This window comes from Choloepus didactylus, chromosome 7 (genome assembly GCF_015220235.1).
Source record: "Choloepus didactylus isolate mChoDid1 chromosome 7, mChoDid1.pri, whole genome shotgun sequence".
In the NCBI taxonomy this organism is placed as follows: domain Eukaryota; kingdom Metazoa; phylum Chordata; class Mammalia; order Pilosa; family Megalonychidae; genus Choloepus; species Choloepus didactylus.
In genome coordinates this window covers 6461091-6479325 of record NC_051313.1, presented here as the reverse complement: position 1 = coordinate 6479325, position 18235 = coordinate 6461091, and the positions used below count along the sequence as shown (strand labels likewise).

At 37.3% G+C, this 18235-nt stretch overlaps 1 protein-coding gene across 1 annotated transcript; it reads right to left on the bottom strand.

Annotated features, from left to right (window-relative positions):
- Positions 1 to 1652: 1652 nt before the first annotated feature.
- LOC119539718 (serine/arginine-rich splicing factor 9-like) lies at positions 1653 to 17177 on the bottom strand. Its single transcript, XM_037843436.1, has 2 exons — positions 17059 to 17177; positions 1653 to 2942 (listed from the first exon to the last, which is right to left on the bottom strand). The coding sequence occupies exons 1-2, from the start codon at positions 17175 to 17177 to the stop codon at positions 2165 to 2167; spliced, it is 897 nt and encodes a 298-aa protein (XP_037699364.1). The 3' UTR covers positions 1653 to 2164.
- Positions 17178 to 18235: the final 1058 nt, after the last annotated feature.

Below are 18235 nucleotides of genomic sequence, written 5' to 3'. Positions count from 1 at the left end.
TATGCATTATTCACTTTTGCCTGTTTTTAAAAGATTATAGGAACAGTTTCCTATAGTCTCTACTTTTCCCTAACTTATTTTTGACAAGAGCAATTTTGCATTATTCATGCATACTGAAGCATGCCACTATAATTCATGATCTAACACACCAATATATCTTTTGAATGTATCACAAATTATTAAGACAGTCTAGTGTTTATGACAACACTATATAATTTATAATAAATGAATTTAATAATGTCCATATATTTAAACTATTACAATATACTCTAAAATTATATATTCAAGATATATATATACATAAATGTTCACATATTTAAGCTATTACCATACACTCTAAATATTACATATTCAAGATATATATATATATGTATATATAATTCAAGGTATATACACATACACACATGTGGGGGCACAGACATTTCAAGATACATACACCCAAAATATACTTTGAAATTGTAGACTCATTAAGATGTGCACATTTTTAACTTTCTTAGGTAATGAACTGCTTTTCTTCAAATCTGATTGCACAGTTTACACTCTGAATGTTGGCTGATGTTAGCGGCTGTCAGGCCACACCTTCACTAGCCCCTTCCTTCATCCAACAATATTGATGTCTTCTACGTACCAGGCACTATTCTTGGCACTGAATTATTTAAATAAACTTTTCATTTTGAAATAATTATTGATTTTCAGAATAATTGCAAAAAAGAATTCCTGGCTTTCCCCTCATCTATATTTCCATAGAAAGCACATATATTTCAGTATGGGCCAATGATGTAGATATGAAATAGTATCTCACTTAATTTTGAATTTCTCTGAATACTATTATGTTAAGATATTTTTCATATCTTTATGGGTCATTTGTGTTTCCTTTTTTTGTTATAGCTCTATTCATGCATTTTGAGGCTTTATTTTTTTGATTGGGTTGTCTTTTTATTTTTTGTTTTTGTTTGTATTTTTTGTTTATGACAATTATATATAGGAAGCAAATCATTCATCAGATAACTTTTGCAATATCTTTTCCTGCTGTGCTTGCCACCAGTTCTTTTTTTTTTTTTTTTTTTGATTTCCATTATTAACTTAGTAGAGCCAGTAGGGCAGAAACCTTGGCTATAACATTCTTTTTTGTTTTCAAACAGGTAATATCTCTTTGCCAAAGTTGGATGAGCAAGAGCCCTCCCCACATGGCTGAGTAACTATTCTAGGAAAGGAGTACCCAGTATACAACTGGGTACTTTTTAGTAACTGACTCTTCTGAAGACACACTTAGGAAAGATCTGGCCAAAGCAAGGCAATGAGTTTCTAGTGTTAATGGAAATAAAAGGCATTGTCAGCTTCTCAGGAAATGGGAAGTATTCACTTATAGACCTATTTGCTATGAAAGACTATCTCCCTTCTCTCTCCCCCAAAGATTATCTATCAAACTGCATTTCATGATAAAACAGAATTTAGAGATTTTTCTAACCAAACTGCCGAAGTCAGTTTTGGCTAGGAATTTTCCAATGATGTTTGTGCAGCTACCCATCAAAAGATTATTTTCTTCTCATTCCTTTCCTCTGTATGCTATGTTACCTTAATGTCAGCTTAATTTACAAGCTTGGCCTTGAATAAGAGAACCTTGAACCTGCCCTTGGGATTGAAGTTCTCAAACCACCATCAGACCAAGTATCTTTCTCCCAGAATAAAGTTATCCACTTCTGCTCCACACTAACTGGGTATGAGTTTCTACTACAACTTCATTTTTTTTTTTAAATCATTGTGTCTGTTTGGTGAAATCTGTGAACTTAATCAAGGACAACCACACATATCAGTTACTAAACGTTTAAAATATATTTCTAAACAGAATGGGACGACTCAGTCACAGTTTCTGCTAATCTCCATAGCAGAGCAACCCACAAAGACACAGACAGCACTGATTTTTTTCCCATAATCAGGGCTGAAAAATATACAACTTGTTTCTGAACCAAAACCACAATTTTAGCAGTTTAACATGTTTCACTGCTACCATGGCCCTGGTAGAAATTATGTAGGTATTTTTCCTTTAAAAAAAAAATTAAAAAAAATTTCCTAAAACACTAAATTATCAATCTGGAATGTAGATTCTGAGCACAAAGGAGCTCAGTTCACACTAAAAAATAAAGAAAAAATTTCCATCACTGTCTCAGTGGGGCCTGAAAGGGGAGAAGTAGTGTGGGGAACCCCTGCTTTGGTATGGAGAGTCACGGCCCCTTGACCCAGATCGAGATCTGGAGTACCCATAGCTGGTGCCTCTCTCAGGATAAACTCGGATGTAGGAAGTTTCACCCTCATGAGAGCGGAATTTGGTGTCATCCAGTTTATGCAGGGCATATTCCATGTCTTCTTTTCTGAGACATTCAACCATCCCCATTCCATCCTTCTGCGCATCTGCGTAACAAACATCCCCAGCCTCTCGCATGTGATCCTTCAGGTCCTGCCAGCTGCCTGATGGAGGAAGTCCTGAAACAATAACTCGGAAATCCGAGCTTCTCGTAGGAGGCCCATTCCTCCCACCAGGGGGCCACCCACCCCGACCTCCGCGAGTCCTGGGGAACTCCACACGAAGCCAACACTGGCCATAATCGTAACCATTCCTTCCATAAGCTGCATCTTCAGCATCTCGGGGGTCCTCCAAACGCACGAAGGCGAAGGGCACGCGGTAGTGCCGGTTCTTGAGCTCGATCTCGCGGATGCAGCCGTACTTGTAGAACAAGTCCTCCAGGTCCTTCTCGCGCACGTCAGTCGGAAGGTTTCCCACGTGGATGCGCCCGTCGCCCTCGCCGCCGCGCCCGCCCGCCCGGCCCGACAGCCGCACCTCCCGGCGCCGCGGGTCCGCCGCAGCCCACGTGGCCGCCCGGGTGCCCCGCAGCGCCGCCGCGGACTCAGAGGCGCTCAGTCGCACTGCATTGTCGCCGCCAGTTCTTTAAAATATCTTGGGATTAAGGGGGCAGGGCAAGATGCGGAGTGGTGAGGCACGGAATTCAGTCTCTCCTCTAGACCAGCTGGTGATTACCCAAGAACTATATGAAAGAGTGTTTGGGGTGTCTCCAGTGACCAAGTTACACATCGGACCCAAGTTTGGAATTGGAGGAAAAGCTGAGATCTCAGCGAATATTGTAAGTTCCCCAGACTGGGAGTCTGGCTCCCCTCCTGACCTAGACCCCACAGACTGTCTTGCAGCTGGGTCCCTGAAAAGGGAAAAGCAAAAAACAAAAAACAGCAATCTGCTGAGGGCAAGAAGGGGGGATCAACCCAGCCTCAACTGCAGAATTAATTAACAAATTAATTAATTTTTGGAGCTGGGGTTGCCAAAGAAGGGCTGGGCTCCAAAAGGGGGGGGTACATAAAAGTGGGCACCCATTCCCAGGCTCCAAGAAAGCCTTTTTCCCCCCTTACATTTTGTCCCTTCCCCCTTCTCACTGACTCCTTACCTTTTTGCACTTCAATAGCCCTTGGCAGGGGCAGAATTGAAGCTGTTGGAGAATAATTATCAGACAATAGCCCAAAGTACATTTTTAAATGCTCTCTTCTGACACTGGCAAAATGTCCAGGCTGGGGAAAAGCTTTTAAAAGGGACTCCTTTTTTTTTCTTTTTTCTGGTTTTTCTTTTCTATTTTTTTTTACTCTGAAAGTAACATATGTGGTTATTTTCTATCAGAAAGTCTTAGTTGAAGGACTAGGCTAGTCTTGCGGGAAGACAGAGTACCCAGAACTTCTTTGAATTCCAGATTCACTTCTGAAGAAGGTCTCCATCCCCATCTTTAATTGGCAACTCAGGCTGACCAAGGAATTAAGTTAGAGGTGCCCAAAAGAGGAGAGGGGAGAAGGGAATAGTGCCCCTGGGCAACAACTGGAGTTCCTAGGATTGGGAGAGTAGAGGGAGATCCAGCTTAACTGGCAGTCCTCCTTCTGGGAACTCAGACCCCAGAGTCTGGAATTCAGATTCCAGCTTCAGTCAGCCACATCCCCAACAGGATCAGAGTTACCAGGAGAACTAAAGACTCCTACCTCCTTACACTGGTGGGGGAGCTGTGGGCTGGCAAGTGGCACCTGCCAGACATGACAGAAAAAGCATGGATGCTAGAGGCCTCACAAGAGGGTCTTCTTCTCAGGAAAACTCCATATCCTCCTCATGAGGCCTGGGCCTCTGTAGACTGGGAAAATCTGACTGGGGTCGACCATATCTGAGGAAACCATCTCACAAAAAGGCTACATAGAGGCAGAACAAGAAACAGAAAAGCAAAAGGTGAAAAATTCTGATCAACTAAATAGATCCCAAGTTAGAGGTCTAGAATAAGTTGAACTAAACAACAGAGGTCAGTGAACAAAGCCAACCACAAGAAAACCCTAGGTTAAAGAGGGAAAATGAGCTCCAGAATAAACTAATCAAGAAAATCAGATGCCTAAACAACTTAAGATAACAAGCCATAGTAGGAACATGAAAGTATGGATCAGCCAAAGGAACAAGCTAATAGTTCAACCAAGATATAGGAGTTCAGGCAACTAATGCTAAATCAATTCAATGAACTGAAGGAAGATATGGTGAAAGAGCTGAAGGATATAAAGACTTCTCTGGATGACCATAAAGAAGAATTCATAAACTTGGAAAAACAAATGGCAGAACTTAGGGGAATAAAGGCCACAATGGAGGAGATGAAAAACACAATGGAGGGACACAACAGTAGATTTGAACAGGCAAAAGAAAGGATCAGTGAACTGGAAGATAAGATGTTTGAATTCATACACACAAAAGAACAGATGGTAAAAAAAATGGAAAAATATGAGCAAGGTCTTAGGGAACTGAGTGAAAACATGAAATTCACAAACATACATGTTATGGGTATCCCAGAAGAAGAGAGGGGAAAAGGGACAAAAAGAATAATAGAAGAAATATTCACTGAAAATTTCCCAACTCTTATGAAAGACAGAAAATTAGAGATTCAAGAAGTACAGCATACCCCAAACATAATAGATCCCATTAGACCTACTCTAAGATGCTTACTTATCAGGTTGTCCAATGGCAAAGAAAAGAGAGAATTCTGAAAGCAGCAAGAGAAAAGCAATCCATTGCATATGAGGGAAGCTCCGTAAGACTATGTACAGATTTCTCCACAGAAACCATGGAGGCAAGAAGACAGTGGCCTGATATATTTAAGATACTGAAAGAGAAAAACTGCCAACCAAGAATTATATATCCAGCAAAACTGTCTTTCAAAAATGAAGGAGAGATTAAAATATTTTCAGACAAACAGACACTGAGAGAGTTTGTGAATAAGAGACCAGCACTACAAGAAATACTAAAGGGAGTGCTACAGGCTGATAGGAAAAGATAGGAGACAGAGAGTTGGAGATGAGTGCAGAAATGAATATTATCAACAAAAGTAAAAGGAGAGAGAAGAAAAAATAAGATATTACATATAAAACCCAAAAGACAAAATGGTAGAAGAAAGTACTGCCTTTACAGTAATAACATTAAATGTTAATGGATTAAACTCCCCAATAAAAAGACACAGACTGGCATAATGAATTAAAAAACAAGACCCATCTCTATGCTGTTTAGAAGAAACTCACCTTAGACACAAGGGCAAAAATAGACTGAAAGTGAAAGGCTGGAAATTTTATGCAAACGACAATGAGAAAAACGTGGGAGTAGCTATATTAATAGACAAATTAGACTTCAAAAGTAAAACAATTAAAAGAGACAAAGAAGGACACTATATATTAATGAAAGGGTCCATTCTTCAAGAAAACGTAACAATCATAAATGTTTATGCACCAAGCCAGAATGCCCCAAAATTCTTGAGGCAAACACTGAGATCACTGAAAGGAGAAGTAGATACCTCTACAATAGTAGTTGGAGACTTCAATACACCGCTCTCATCAAAGGATAGAACATCTAGACAGAGGATTAATAAAGAAATGGAGGTGTTGAATTGTACAATAAATGAACTAGACTTGACAGACATTTGTAGAACACTACATCCAACAACAGCAGGATACAATTTTTTCTCAAGTGCTCATGGAACATTCTCTAGAATAGTCCACATGTTGAGTCACAAAGCAAGTCTCAACAAATTTGAAAATATTGATATTATACAAAACAATTTCTCAGACCACAATGGAATGAAATCGGAAATAAGTAATAGGCAGAGGGTCATAAAATTCACAAATATATGGAGAGTAAACATCACCCTCTTAGAAAGCCAGTGGGTAAAGGAAGAAATTACAAGTGAAAATAGTAAATAACTTGAGACAAATGACAATGAAAACACAACATATCAAAACTTATGGAATGCAGCAAAGGTGGTGCTGAGAGGGAAATTTATTCCCTAAATGCCAATATTAAAAAAGAAGAGAGCAAAAATTGAAGAATTAACTGTTCACTTGGAGGAATTAGAGAATGAACAGCAAACTAACCTCTAACATCAAAGCAAACAGAAGGGAAGAAATAACAAAGCTTAGAGCAGAAAAAAATGAAATTTAGAACAGGAAAGCAATAGAGAGAATCAACAAAACCAGGAGTTGGTTCTTTGAGAAAATCAAAAAGACTTATGGACTTCTGGATATGCTAACAAAAAAAAAGAGTGGATGCAAAGAAATAAAATCATATATGAGAAAGGAAACATAACTACTGATCCTGCAGAAATTAAGGAGTTAATGAGAAGGTACTATAAGCAACTATATGCTAATAAACTAGAAAACTTAGATGAAATGGACAACTTCCTAGAAAAGCATAAGCAACCCACATTGACTCAAGAAGAAATAGATGACCTCAACAAACCAATCACAAGTGAAGAGATTGAGTCAGTCATCAAAAAGTTCCCACAAAGGAAAAGCCCAGGAGCAGATGGCTTCACATGTGAATTCTACCAAGCATTCAAGAAAGAATTAGTACCAATCCTGCTCAAGCTCTTCAAAAAATTGAAGAAGAGGAAAGCTACCTAACTCAGTCTATGAAGCCAACATCACCCTAATAACAAAATCAGACAAAGATACTACAAAGAAAGAAAATTATAGATCAATCTCTCTATTGAACATACATGCAAAAATCTTCAACAAAATACTTACAAATTGAATCCAGCAGCACATTAAAAGAATAATATACCACGACCAGGTGGGATTTATTCCAGGTATGCAGGGCTGTTTCAACACAAGAAAATCAATTAATGTAATACACCACATCAATAAATCAAAGCAGAAGAACCACATGATCATCTCGATTGATGCAGAAAAGACATTTGAAAAAATTCAACATCATTTCCTGCATAGGAATAGAAGGGAACTTTCTCAACACAATAAAGGCAATATATGAAAAACTCACAGATAACATCATACTCAATGGGGAGAGACTGAAAGTTTTTCCTGTAAGATCAGGAACAAGACAGGGATGCCCACTGTCACCATTGTTATTCAATATTGTGCTGGAAGTGCTAGCTAGAGCAATTAGGCAATAAAAAGAAATAAAAGGCATCCAAATTGGAGAGGAACAGGTAAAACATTCACTGTTTGCAGATGACATGATTGTTTATGTAGAAAATCCAGAAAAATCTACAGCAAAGCTACTAGAACTAGTCAATGAATACAGCAAAGTGGCAGGCTACAAGATCAACATGAAAAAAATATCTGTGGTGTTCCTATGCACAAGGAATGTGCAACAAGAGGAGGAAATCAAGAAAAAAAAAATCCATTTACAGTAGCAACCGAAAGAATCAAGTGTTAAGGAATAAACTTAAAGTAGGCCAAAAAAGACCTATACAAAGAAAACTACAAGAAACTGCTAAAAGAAATTGAACAGGACCTAAAACAATGGAAGAACATACCATGTTCATGGATTGGAAGACTAAATATAGTTAAGATGGCAATTTTACCTAAACTGATTTAGATTCAAAGCAGTACCAATTAAAATCCCAGCAGCTTACTTTGCAGAAATAGAAAAACCAATAACTGAATTTATTTGGAAGGGTAAGGTATCCGAAATAGCCAAAAATGTCTTGAAAAAGGGGAACTAACTGGGAGGTCTCACATTACCAGACTTTGAAACATATTACAAAGCTACAGTGGTCAAAACAGCATGGTACTGGCATAAGGACAGGTATACCAACCAATGGAATCAAATTGACTGTTCAGAAGTAGACCCTCATGTCTATAGACAATTGAACATTGATAAGGCAGTCAAGCCAAAACAACTGGGACAGAGCAGCCTCTTCAATAAATGGTGTTTGGAGAACTGGATATCCATTTCCAAAAGAATGAAAGAGGACTCCTACCTCATACTTTATACAAAAATTAACTCAAAATGGATCAAAGACCTAAACATTAGCTCTAAGACCATAAGACTCTTAGAAGAGAATGTAGGGCAATATCTTAAAGATCTTGAGATAGGAGATAGTTTCCTAGACCTCACACCCAAGGTTTGAGCAACCAAAGGACAAATAGACAAATGACTTTTTTACATCAAAGGGCTTTGTCAGAAAAGTAAAAAGGCAACCTATAAAATGGGAGTTGATATTTGGAAACCAAGTATCAGATAAGGATTTAATACCCCGAATATATTAAGGGATCCTATGACTCATCAACAGAAAGGCAAACAATCCAATTAAAAAATGGGCAAAAGATATGGACAGAGACTTTTCTGAAGAGGAAATACAAATGGCTCAAAAACATATGAAAAAATACTCAACTTTACTGGCTATTAGGGAAATGTGAATCAAAACCACAATGACATAGCATCTCACACCTACCAGAATGGCCACTATCCAAAAAACAGAAAATGACAAGTGCTGGAGAGGATGTGGAGAAAGAGGCCCACTTCTTCATTGCTGGTGGGAATGTAGAATGGTGCAACCACTCTGGAAGACAGTGTGGATGTTCCCCAGGAATCTAAGTATAGATTTGCCATATTACCCAGCTATTCCATTGCTAAGTATATACTCAGAGCAACTGAAAGTTAAGACACAAATGGACATTTGTAAACCAATGCTTACTGCAGCATTATTCATGATCACCAAGAGATGGAAGCAGCCCAAATGTCCATCAATGGATGAGTGAATAAACAAACTGTGGTATATACACATGACAGAATATTATGCAGCTGTAAGACAGAACAAAGACATGGAACATATAATAATGTGGAAGAATCTTAAGGACATTATGTTGAGTGAAGTTAGCCAGAAACAAAGAGAAAAATACTGTATGGTCTCACTAATATGAACTAACATTAGTGAGTAAACTTTGAGAGTTAAAAGCTGACAACACAAGTTACCAGGAGATAGAAAGAGAGTAGAAATCAGGCATTTGATGCTGAAGGACTACAGAATGTTTAGGATTGATTGTATAGATCCAGAAATAGATAGCATAATACTGTGTGATGGTAGCACAATATTGTAAGTGCACTGAACAAAGATGTCTGTGTGTAAAGCTGAAAGAGGTGGGATAGGGAAATGTATGACACCAGAGGTAAAGATAGATGACAAAGACTGGGACTGTATAACTTGGCAAAAACTGGAGTGGCCAATGACTGTTACTAAATGTACAAATACAAAAATGTTTTTACATGTGGGAGAACAAATGAATGTCAGCCATACAGAGTGTTGAAAAAGGGATGGTATTTGGGAAAAAACATAATCAAAGCAAACTGGAGTCTATGGTCAACACTAACATTGTAATACGCTTCCATTAAATGTAACAAAGGCAATATACCAAAGCTAAATGTGTATGAGAGGGGGATATAAGGGAGGGATATGGGATTCTTGGTAGTGGTGGTGTTTTCTGTCCTTACTATTATATTTTATTGTATGACATTATTTTTCTGTTTATCATCTTTTTTATTATTCACTAAAAAAAAAACTTTCTTTTTGTCATAATCAATATGTTTAAGTGCTGATTGTGGTTAGAAATGTACAACTTTATGATACCACCATGAACAACTGATGGTACATTGTGGATAAATATTTGGTATATGCATATAACTCTATAAAATTGTTGGAAAAGTATAAATAGGAATAAAAGTGTTGGAGAAAACATGGAGAGAGGGATGTACCTATCTACTGTTGAAGAGGAGGCAGAATGGTGCAGCCTTTCTGGAGGTCTGGAGGTCAGGTGGTGGTTCCTCTAAAAGCTAAGTATGTGGGGCCATAAGATCCTGCAACCTCATTATGGGGTATGTACTTGGAAGATCTGAGAGCAGAGACATGAATGGACATCTGCACACTGGTATTTACGGAGGCAGTATTCATGATTTGCAATGGGTGGAGGTGGCCTAAGGGTACACTGACTGAGGAACAGAATGGTGAACTGTGGTGTATGTATACAATGTAACACTGAGCAACTACAAGAAAGAGTGAAGTTGTGAAACATGCAATGAGGTGAATGGGTCCTGTACACAGCATTTTGAGTGAAGTACACCAGAAGCAAAGGCAAACACTATAATGCCTCACAAATATGGACTAACTACAATGTGTAAACTCAGAATTAAATCTTAGAACACAGCCTAACAGGAGATTGATTATTGTAATGGTCCCTAGATTATAAGCTCTTTCAGGAGTCAAATCTATTCCTGAACTATAATGGCCATCTCCAAACTGAGATGCTGCTCCCTAGTGTATAATTTGTTTGGTCTCTGGAACATTGGGTATCTGTGTTACACCTGAAACTCAGAGCTAGAGCTCTGCGGATATGAATGTAAGTATCATCACATACAGCAATTGTTAAAAGAAAGAAACAAAAACAAAAACAAAAAAAACTTAATAAAGGCCCAGACTTCAATTAGTGATATGAATGAAGCAGATCTGGTTAAGACTAGGGCAAACCAGGCCAGAGGGTAAAGGTCAAAACTGACTGCGTTTTAAAACTTCAACTTCTATGTGAGAACAAGGGAGGAGATGTCTATTTGGTGCATGATCGATATTTTCTAAAAAATATAACTCTACACTCAGTTTGTTCAGGCACTACAATTGCATCCAACTTTGAATGGGAAGTGAGATATGGTAGGTTAGTATAGGTTAGAGTGAAACAGTGACACATCCCAAAGTAATTCGAGCAGAGAATAAAAATATATTTGCAGGGCCCCTCTGAGGAGCTGGGGAAAATGTGGAGGTGTTGGCCTTCCTCACCTGGACTGATGCTGATGTTGTCACAAACATTGAGGACTGATGGTTTGATGTGACTTGCCCCTATGAAGCTTGTTACTGCAAAGGAGAGGCTAAACTTGCTTATAATTGTGCCTAAGAGTCTCCCCCTGAGTGCCTCTTTGTTGCTCAGATGTGGCCCTCTCTCTCTCTAACTGAGCCATCTCGACAGGTGAACTCGCTGCCCTCCCCCCTACGTGGGACCCGACTCCCAGTGGTGTAAATCTTCCTGGCAATGCAGGATATGACTCCCGGGGATGAATCTGGACCTGGCATCACAGGATTGAGAACATCTTCTTGACCAAAAGGGGGATGTGAAATGAAATGAAATGGAGTTTCGGTGGCTGAGAGATTTCAAATGCAGTCAAGAGGTCATTCTTATGTACTGTACAGATAATACCTTTTAGGTTTTTATGTACTGGAATAGCTAGAAGTAAATACTTGAAACTATCAAACTCCAACCCAGTAGTCTTGACTCTTGAAGACAATTGTTTAACAATGTAGCTTACAAGGGGTGACAGTGTGATTGTGAAAACCCTGTGGATCACACTCCCTTTATCTAGTGTATGGATGGATGAGTAGAAAAATGGGGATAAAAACTAAATGAAAAATGGGGTGGGATGAGAGGGATGATTTGGGTTTTTTTTTTTTTTTTACTTTTATTTTTTATTCTTATTCTGATTCTTTCTGATGTAAGGAAAATGTTCAAAAATGGATTGGGGTGATGATGCATAACTATAAGATGGTACTGTGAACAGTTGATTGTACATCATGGATGATTGTACGGTATGTGAATATATCTGAAGAAAACTGAATTTAATTAAAGAAATGTCTTGGGACTTATTTTATGGCCTAGAATAGGGGCAATTTTCTTGTGTGTGCCATGACACCATAAAGAATGTGTATTATGCAACACATGTGCATGTGCAAGAGAGAGTGAGAGAACAAGAAGGATTGAGAGGGGGGAGGGAGAGAGGCAGGTAAACTGTGCATATCCGTGAGATGTTGGACCACAAGTCCATTTATAGTTCACTATCCAAGAAAGATGATGCAGAACCCCATTATGGTTACCAATTTCTCAACTTATCTTCCTAATTTGTCTCTGTTGAGGACTTTTTATTAGGGGCCTACTGGCTCCTATCTTCTTGGTGAATATATTTGATTTTGTTTCATCCTACTTTTACATTTTATGTCTCCCACATTTCTCACACTTTCCAAGCCCAGGCCCTGTGTTTCTTGCTTTCTATCAGTTTCTTTTAGTTTTTTGTGTTTTTTTTTTAATTTTTTTTTTACTACCTTGGTGCATCTGTAATTCCTCTACTTGGTATAAGATTGATTTTCTATTAATTTACATTTAGCATGAAGATTGTAAGAGTGAATCAATATTTCGACCTTCTTCCCTTCTCCTCAAATCAAAAACATTAGCATTATTTAAATCTGAAGGCCAATTTAATGTGTCTGGGATTACTTTTCATTAAATAAAAGACCCCCCAATTCATACATTTCCCTGCCATATTACACCATCAGTACTGCTTATGTAATACAATCTTCTATATAATCACAAGTTTACCATTTAAAAAATCAGACTTCCTTCTTGTATCTCAGACATCCCTACCTTCCATTATCATTTTCCTTCTTCCTGGCGTGTATTTTAGAACTGTCTTTAATGATGGTAAATTTTTTGTTTGCCTGGAAAATGTCTGTATGTTGCTTTCCTTGGTGGCTGATATTTTAGCTGAGATAACATTTCTCTGCTGACAGTTCTTTTTCTCAACACATTTCTTTTTCTCAACATTTTGAATGTCTCATTCCATTATTGATAATTCTGCTGTCAGTTTCATTGTTCCTTTGTAAGAAATATTTTTTCTTATTCCTTTTTCTTTTAAAATACTTTATCTTTAGTGTTTCGCAGTTTAAGTTTGATGTGCCTAGATGTATAATTCATGTTTACTTTAATTGTGATTTTTGATGAAGCCAAATTCATTTAACCAGCCCCAGGAAATTCAGTCTCAAAATAAATTGCAGATACCTCAAAAGAATATTTAAAACATATGTTATATCTCTGCATGGATATGAGAAGTTTCATACCATTTAACATTTATTTTTATATTTAAGTAGATTTAATTTAATGTTTTTATGCTTTTAGAATAAAATTTACATATGATGATGAATTCCATGAGGACAGATAAGTGGACTCTAGGAGACAGTAATAGAAGGAATTGCATATAGACGGAAGGATTAGATGTCCTTGGCATTCCTCCTTTGGATATTTGAAATTGGACAAGAGATGCAGCTAACGAGCTTATTCATAAAGGCAACTGCCTTTCAGCCTTTGTGGTGTCCGAGCCCTATCAACCTCAGGAAAGGAGCATCTCTCCTTAATCTAACTCAAGTAGGTTTCTGTTAATTGAAAGGTGGATTAATACTGGATAATGTAACACAGGGGATTTCTACCAGAGGATAGATAGGATTATATTCCAGGGTAAATCAGGTTTCTGTCTGCCTTGTGGAGCATGGATTGGAGGAAAACAAGATTGGAGGGTGGTCAGAAGGTTCTTTGTAGGATAAGATGGGGCAAGTGTAGGAAACTGGCATGAGGTTGATGCAAAAGAGGTGGACATGAGCTCTCCTCAGAAGGAAAAGTGATCAAAGTGAGGGTGATTGGCTGTAAAGTCGGGGAGAGAAGGAGTCAAACGTCATGCCAGGTTCCTGGTGATGGCATTTACCAAGAGGGAAATGAGGGGCCAGGAGCATGGAAAGGGGCGAGAGCTGAGACCATGCAGTGTGAACGTCTTGGTTACAGCAGTCATCACATCTAAATACCCATGTCTGGAAAGCAGTTGCCACCCTAGGCTAGAGCTCAGGAGAGGGGTCCAGATGGAAATGCAGATTTTGAATTCATTTGTATATAAATCTTACTGAAACCATGGGAATGGATTAGAGCTCCTAAAAAAATCTTTTGTTGAGTAAGCTAGAGAGGCTCTAGGAAAGAAGCAAGGATGCAAGGGACTGCAGAGCCAAAGGGAATTTAAAGCGTCTGGCAAGAAGAAACTTAGGAGTGTTTTATTTAATCCCAGTGACTGAAACCTTTCAATTCTATGTTATAAATATCATTCGAATTCATCTTTCCTTCTCTCTCTTCTATCCAATTGCCACATTTAAGGAATATAGCATCTTTTCCTTGCTTACTATGATTTTACATTTGTCTGTTTCTCCTAATTTCCTTTATGAAAATTCTTGCAATGGGCTTTAATTTAAATATATAGTCCCTTGTTTTAAATATAGTTTATGAAACATTATGCTTATATATGTATCATATTATTTATATTAAATTTATGAAAACTATGTCTATATAACATACCATATTATTTACATTATATTTATGAATATATATTACATAGACATAATATTTCATATATAATATTTAAATAAAGCCCATTGCAAGAATTTTCATAAGGAAAATTAGATGAAACAGACTAATATGTAATCATAGTAGGCAAGCAAAAGATGTTAAGTATATATTTAGGTGTAGAATTGCTGTTCCTATAATTTACATATATTTAGATTTATTAGATGTCACCAAGCAGTTATCCAAAGTGATTTTATACATTTGTATTTGTTTATAGCTATGTTTATTTTACCCTAACTATTGAATAGCAATTTGGCTTTCAACTCTTTGAGTGTTTTATTCCCCTAACTTTCTTTTATTACAGAGAAATATGTTGATCTAAATTGTGACATTGTTAAATCTAAGGAATCAAATATTCCATTAGTTCTAGTAATGTCTTAGCTATTTCTGCAAAAATTACTTCTCTTTCGCATCTCTACATTATTTGAGTCAGAAACTCATCTATCTTCTTATGCTTTTCCCAATTATCTCCTACCCTCTCACAATACTTCTTTTTTCCTTGTGTCTGTAATTTTAGTACACTTTCAGCTCAAACATTTGGTTCACTTTCTACCTTCATTTGTACCTGTTTTGCTATTTAAACTGCTTATTGAGGTTTTAATTTCAATGAATGTTTTTTTTTCATTTCCTAAAGATTATAAGATTATTTTTATATCACCCTTTGCTATTTTGATACTTCATTTCTTTTTATTCAAAAGTTTAAATTCTATCTTTTATTTCTCTAAACATATTAAATGTTTTTACATAGTTTTTATCTGATGTTATCATTTGCCCTTTGGACAGGGATGATTCCACTTCAAACTCTTGACTGATCTGGTTAATATTTTTGTACCTGTTGTGATTACATACATGGTTCTGGAAGTGTCACCTTTGGCAATAGAGAAAGTCCTGGATTCCAGCCATAGCCCTCCAGTGATGTTTCCATATTTGTTTCCATTAGGTGTCCTGAAACACTTGCAAAAAATAATTTTACTATGTTATTTTCTTATTTTATGGGTTGCGGTACCACTTGGAACCCACACCTGAATAAAAGTATTTACAAATGATTGGGAAATACTGTTGTTTTCAATGCAAAGACACAGAGACGTCTTTATCACTCCCTTTCCTGATGAGTGGGATATTTTTAATCCAGCCCTTCAGTGAAGATGTAGCTGTTCACAAATTCTGGTTTCATGTGAAGGTCTCAATTTCAACTTCTTCCTCAAATGTGCCCAAGACCTCTACTCCTGAACTGTGTGACCCAAAATTCCCATTTGCCTTCCTTGGAGTGATTGGTAAGTATCCTCAGGACAGCCAAAATATTAGCATTTACTAACAGCTCCAATTTTTAGATTTTTTTCTTTCTTTCCAACCTTGGGGATTTTCCTTACCCAACTCTGAGCTCAGTTATGAATTTTTTAAATGATGTATTTTTATGTAGCATTTTAGTTTTAGTTGTTTTGTAATAGGACATTTTCTGGCTCTGGTCCACAGCATATCCAGAAATGGAATACCTATATTAGTCTTAAAGTTTTTTAGATATCAGATTGTTTCTGACTTCCCTTGCAATATTGGGGTTAAAGTGCCAAATAAATATCATACAAGGAGTATTAATTCCTGGTTGAAAGAATGAATAAAATGAGCTGATTTATTCAGGGGACCATATAAAGGTCATAGTAATTTTAGGGAATAAAATGCTGAATGGGATCATCAGAAACTAAAGAACAGGAGGTATATGGGAATTGCACCCCAATAAGTCTCCCATGTAATTTTAAGGAGCTTGGTTTGAATTCTGGAGGAATGCCACTGGAGGGTTGAACTTGGCTCACGTGTGAGAACTAAGTCTGGATATAAACAAATCAAATAAGCAAACAAGAACTTGAGGTTATAATCCAATAGCAATTGATTTTGTTGCTCAAATTATTCCAGCTTTGCCCACTGAGCACTCCTTCAGTTGGCTCCTCCTGTGTACCTTTGACATACACCCATCAAAGTGGGAAGTGGGTTTGTTATTGAACATGTACTGATTTTCTGCCATTAAAACAGCTCCAAGATCATGGTATGTGTTTTCTGCTCCCCTCCTGGAATCAGCCATTTCTCAAAGCAGCTCTGGTTCCTTGCATCGGAGAATGGTATTGGAAACCAAGCCATGCCTGCTACCAGGGCTCACTGTTACTTGGGAGTCATTTCTTTCTGGCCCTATTAACTGACAAAATAAGGTAATGTATGTATGAATGATAACCTGTGTACATACACACATCTATAAATATTTTTATGTGTAACCACCTGTCTGTATATTAAGATAAACATGAGTTCATACAATGTCTCCAACAGTAACACCTTATTAAATGGTCATTCTAGTCTCCTCCCCTTGCTAATCTATAAATTCCCACTCCGATAGTGAGACCATGACTTTCCTTTTCCAAGAATCAGCTGTGAGGTCTAGAGCACAATCAGGCAACAAGAATGGATGGAATCCACATTAATTGACACATTTGTTAAACGGCTTTTGTAATTCAGTACAAGGGTTCAGAATCATCAGACTGTTCACCTTTGGAGAGTCCAAAGAGCACCTTCTTTACCACCGTAGTCTTAATGTTTATCACCAATATCCGGCACATAGATGGTCTCAATAGCATCATGCTGAACAAATTCTGAGTATCATAAATGCAGTTATTTTATGTAATTAAAAAAAAAATTTGCACAAAAGATTTCACCCTGGGCATAAATGGTTAATAAATAAAATAATATAAATAGAACACAGCCAAACAAGAGCAGTAGAACCATGAGGGCTGAGAGAAATTACTTAGGACAATGTGGGTGGAAAATATGACCGAAAGTGTCATATTGCAGCATACGTGTTTACTGTAATGTATAATGTGCTTTCCTCTGTGAATTATTGTCAGAAAGAAAATCAGATAAATCGTCTTCTTATGAAGGCAATGGAGCAAGATGGGGGTACTCACCAGTGCTAAATATGGGAATTCCTGGTGTTAATAAGCTGCCTGGTTTCCACAATAATAAGTAGGAAAACCGATCACTTATAAGGCAATACTTCTTTTTAAATTTTTTAATTAATTCAGTTATAACCATAACTTTATTTGGTTAGTCTGTGAGGAATCTGCTTTCATTTTTACTTTTCTTCTAAGAGCTATTTGTCCCTCACTGAGGGATTTCAAAAGGAAAAAAACTCTGACGTTTGAAGTGTTGTTTAGTAAAGTGGTAAATGTTCTACTTCTTTGATATGTACCCTTTGAATATTAAATAAATATTTCTTGTCCAAATGTTTGAAACCAGAATTATACATTTAGATTTTATTTGTTTCAAAAATGCTGGCAGCGTGTTGTTATTGAAAGAGAGAATGATCAGATAAATCCCACTCTGCCTGCCATATTTTAGGTTTTATCTAATAGATTACTAAACTAAATGAAATTATATTATAGAAAGGATGACTCAGATGTGGTCTTTGGCAGTTTGGGCTGGATAAAATACAGATAAAGGAACACAAAAATTTACAGCAGTGCTCTCTGGAATTGCCTCATTTGTAGGAATAACAGACGCACCTTTGGGAATGGACTGGGTGAAATCTGAAAAATGTTACAACAAAGTATCGTGTACTGGAGGAACAGCAGAAATGTATAAGATGAGGAAACATTGTGAGTTGAAGGCCCAGTTGTAGCACAACAGAAAGTAAGCACAA